Source organism: Oncorhynchus gorbuscha, linkage group LG18 (genome assembly GCF_021184085.1).
Source record: "Oncorhynchus gorbuscha isolate QuinsamMale2020 ecotype Even-year linkage group LG18, OgorEven_v1.0, whole genome shotgun sequence".
Lineage (NCBI taxonomy): Eukaryota > Metazoa > Chordata > Actinopteri > Salmoniformes > Salmonidae > Oncorhynchus > Oncorhynchus gorbuscha.
In genome coordinates, this window is record NC_060190.1 from 54,216,972 (window position 1) to 54,221,748 (window position 4,777).

At 40.8% G+C, this 4,777-nt stretch overlaps 1 protein-coding gene across 1 annotated transcript; it reads left to right on the plus strand.

Annotated features, from left to right (window-relative positions):
- Window positions 1-310: 310 nt before the first annotated feature.
- Window positions 311-2,268, plus strand: LOC124004313 (olfactory receptor class A-like protein 1). The gene has a single exon (XM_046313130.1). It carries the CDS (start codon window positions 311-313, stop codon window positions 1,265-1,267), a length of 957 nt encoding a protein of 318 aa, XP_046169086.1. The 3' UTR covers window positions 1,268-2,268.
- The last annotated feature ends 2,509 nt before the right edge of the window (window positions 2,269-4,777 follow it).

Sequence of the window (4,777 nt, forward strand, 5' to 3'; positions counted from 1 at the left end):
TCATCTGTATTGATATCAGGTAATTGGAGGGAGATGAAAGAGGAGCCTAAAGTCAGTGGACCATGCTGATCACTCCCTACGGCTACTGAACCACTCTAGGAGTATAAGAATACAAGGAAACTCACTAGACATGGGGACTTTGGTCTGTTTTACAAAGAGACTTGTGATCTACAGACTCCAACTGCATCATAAAGCATACCCCTCAGGTAAGATAATTGATGAATGCAATGGCCTTCTGAGATGATTGAATATATTGGCAAATACTGATAGGCCTATGACATATATTTTCATATCCTTCATCCCTGCAGTCATGGAATCAGAGGAGGTGGTCCGGGGAATGCTGTACCTGTCTCTCACTGTGGTTGGAGTTCCAGGAAACATTGCTGTCATCGTGGCATTCCTCCTGGCACGGTACCAGGAGCATCAGCTTCTTCCTGCTGACGCCATTGTGCTGCACCTGGCCTGTGCCAACCTGCTGGTGGTAAGCGTGCGCTGTCTGCTGGAGACCCTGGCCACCTTCCGCCTGGTCAACATCTTCGGGGATACGGGCTGCCAGGGGGTGATCTTTGTCTACCGTACGTCTCGCTCCCTCTCCATCTGGCTCACCTTTGTGCTGAGTGCCTACCAGTGCCTGAGCATCGCTACTCCCGGCTCCCGCTGGGCCTCCATCCGTGTCCTGGTGGCTCGCTACCTGGCAGTGATCTTCCTCACCCTTTGGGTCATCAATACCTCCATGAGCTCGGCAGCCATAGCCTTCACCCTGGGCTCCCGGAATGACTCGGTCAACATGCAGCACAGCATTAATGTTCAATTCTGCTATGTTCGCTTTCCTACTATGCAGTCCAAACAGGTGAACGGGGCTGTCCAGGTAGGGAGGGACGTGGTACCTATGGGCATGATGACCCTGGCCAGTCTGGTCATCCTTTTGTTCCTGTACCGCTACAGCCAACAGGTGAAGGGACTCCGCAGCAGCTCTGGGGCCAGCGGTGGGGCAGAGCAGCGGGCGGCTAAGGCTGTAGTGGCCTTGGTGACCCTGTATGTGGTCCTCTATGGGGTGGATAATGGACTGTGGGTATACACCCTCACCATGAGGAAGACCATGAACTCCTCACTGATCTCAGACCTGCGCATATTCTTCTCGTCGCTGTATGCAGCGCTCAGCCCCCTGGTGATCATAGCCACCAACAGGAAGGTGAACAGCAGGCTAAGGTGTGTGGTGCAGGAGAGGCCCGTTCAGGACAAAGTCACTACACTATCTACTGTGTGAGTTAGGGACTTATTGTAGTAAGATGGTAACAAAGATGAATAATGTTGATTATAAATTAATTATGTTGCTATTAGAATATGGAGTAGAAAACTTATAGACCCAACATTGTACATTGTTAAAGGCGTGGCAAAAGTATCTTGACCTCTTGTACTCACATTTTTTAAGAATACTTTTCTTCTGTTTAATATTGTTTAATATACTGTATAAAGTTAATGTTTGAGCTGTTTTGATTATTATATGGAAAAGTTGGTGGTAAGCTTGGATTGATGGAACTCAAAGGTCATGAAACCAATATATTGCTACAAATGTGCCTAGAACATGCCTACAAATCAAAAAATGAGCATTGCAAGTAGTGTTTGAGCCTTTTCTATCAAAGTCCTATTAGTAAAATTGCCATGATATCAATCATTCCATATTTGTCCTGTTATTGCTTTGTTTGTTCATTCATTATGCTCCTTCATCTTAATTGGATGGAAACATTATAACTGGATGACTAACAGCACACTATAGCTGTCAAATGACTTCCAGCAGTCTCTTTCATTGTTATTAACAATTTGAATGAGGTCTGTGAAGCGTCACACTGTTATTGAAATGGATGTTAATTGCCCCACAGAGACCCAGGTACAGTCGCATGAGAAAACCAACTCTCTTTAGGACAAGAAAGATTCACTCTGAAAATAAATATCTGATGTAAATGTGATAAGGATGGTTTTCATTTATAGGTCAAATAATAAAGATGGGACTACTAAGATAATAGTATATGATTGGTTGACATTATAAATGTAGACATTTCCATCAAATTAGATGTTAGATTAAGTTGCATGAGCTGTTATCCCCTTGATTGACTGACTTGCTAGGGGTGATATTTGCCATTTGCATGTAGTTATATTCCACTTCCGGAATACAAGGGCTGAGTAAAATGGACTAGGAGGGGTGGGGTTAGGGGTGTCTGTATGACAACTTCAAAACCTCATGATTTATGTACAAAGAGTGAGTCATGAGTCATCAAATTTCAATTACTACAAACATTTTATGTATTTTTTTGTAAGGGCTTTGAATTGTGTATACCCTAGCCACATATATTCTCATTTTGTGTGTTGGATGCAACTTTTTTTTATTTTAATGCATTTATAGCAGTAGAGTATGGCAGGTCACAAAACTGCCATGAATGTATACTGTTAATGAACAAAAACTTGACCTTGCCCACCATGTTCGTGTAGAGATTGCAACTGTGTCATACACCAATCGATAAACATAAACATTCCTTAAATCTAATGCAGGAAATATATCCTGCTAAGTTACTGATTTGAGTCAAGATTCAGAGCAAAGAATCCAACTCTCCAAATATTTTCTCTTGATGATAAACTCCATGTTTCTTACTCTTCATACCACTGAAATCTGATTGGTTCATGACACAGACTCCGGTGGAATGAAGGATAGAATGCATGGATAATTCCAGTCAGCCTATGGATCTTTTCCTTCATTCGCCCCAATTCGAAGCAGAGTACTCCTTGGATCCTTGTTAGAAAACAAATCACAAAATTAGTCAAAATGGAACATTAGACACTGAAGAAAAACTGAGGAATGAAGAATTACATACAGTTCACTCCATGTGTCTGTGTATTGTGTGTGGGCCTCTGTGTAGGTGTGCCAGCCTCTCACTGCACAAGATGCAACCTGCTCCTGTACTGTTCCATTCCTTCAGTGTGTTCCAGGCCCTGGTGAATGCCTTATCCCTGGTAGACATTGGTAGAGGTGGGGCTTCTGTGGCCCAGAGTCACATTGTTTTGTATGTAATGATTTTTACTTTTGCAATACTGAGTAGAATATGAGATTTCAATATCAAGACTGCTACCTATCAATTAAATGGTTGAAGGTTTGGGTCACTGCATACCCTGTTTTAACATCGATACCGGAAGTCTCCAATCTGACTCACCTTACTGGAGATTGACTTTTCAACTCTTGGTTCTCGTTTGATCCATATCTAAAAACAAAACAAAACACAAATATCAAACATCAAGCAACAGTTTCATCAAAATAAAAAATATTTTTGATTTTATTTCTGAGTAATCATTGAAGGTAAACAAAAAGTAAAGACGATGTCTTTGAAAAGTTTCTGTAAATTTCCTTTGAAAGGTAAATTAAACGAAGTAGTCCAGATCAATCCTTTTCCTGAAGTGCCTGATGTCAGCCTCATTGTCTTTTCACCTGCCCTAAATAGAGGCATTTTAGCTTACAGCATGGACCAATGGCATTGCAGCAAAAAAGAGCATGCCTCGCCCCCTCTATCTTAAAGGCATACTTCTGGAGTTTTGCAATTAAGTCCTTTATTTACTTCTCCAGAGTCTTACGTTAGTGCAATTGCTAACTAGCGTTAGCACAATGACTATCAGACTATGGGAACAGTTGTCCCTGTAGTCTTCCAGTCATTGCGCTAACGCTAATTAGCATTGGCTTGTGAATCTACCTCTAACTTCCTTAATATTGAACATAGAAACATGAAAATGGTATCAATGGTATTCATTGCCAAAATCCCAAAGTATCCCTTTAATACTGGTCCACACCCTAATATAGCCCTTGTGGACAAATTCTGAATGACAGAACAGAATTTATCACCTCACTTGAGAAACTAAAACTATTCCACCAACCAACACCCAACATTATTCAGCAGTATTGTTCCACATCCATTTTCACAATTCAGCATAAGAAATGATAATAAAAATGATCATACTGAAAGTATAAACAATCAATAACTGTTGAAATATATTAACCATTTAGGCTTTATTCTATTATTATTCTAGGTCAACACAGCAGTATGTTTAATAGCTTTGTATTTGGCTGTCTATGCTTGACAACAATCTATAGATGTGAGTTGTGCATTCTTTGGCAGAAATTCTATGGAAATGTGGGATATCATCAAAATACCCTCCTCCCAATCCTCCCCCTCCTCCCCTTCCTTTCATTCTCACCAGAGTGGAGTCTGTTTGGACACGTTGGCCAAGGAATTTGCTCACTTTCTGGGTGACTGAAACTATGGAAGAAAACATGGAGATAAAACGGAAGCTTAATGCAGGAAATCTGTATGCAAAATCACAGTATTTAAATGGTCACAGTTAGCCCCCAGAATAATGCAAAATCAGTTGTGTTTGATAAAAGAAAAACACCATATATTTTACAGCCCATAAGTGATGTTACGCTATGACATTACTTGTGAATAACATTTATGATTAAGATATTGCAGTTCACATGTTGTGAGGGCAATATGTTATGAACACTTCCTGTATAAAACAGGTATAATTTATGTTAAACAGAACAGAACAGCTATTTCGACATCCCAGTTCCAGGGAGAGGTCACTGTTTCAACATGCCTGGAATTCTACAGTGCAGGAAAGGAGTAGCACCTGTATATTCTGCTCCCTGCCTGAATGAGAACCTTTTTAATTCTGTGATACCAGATCTCATTTCAACATGAATGTGTTCTGATGCATTTTGACTTCATACCATGTTTAA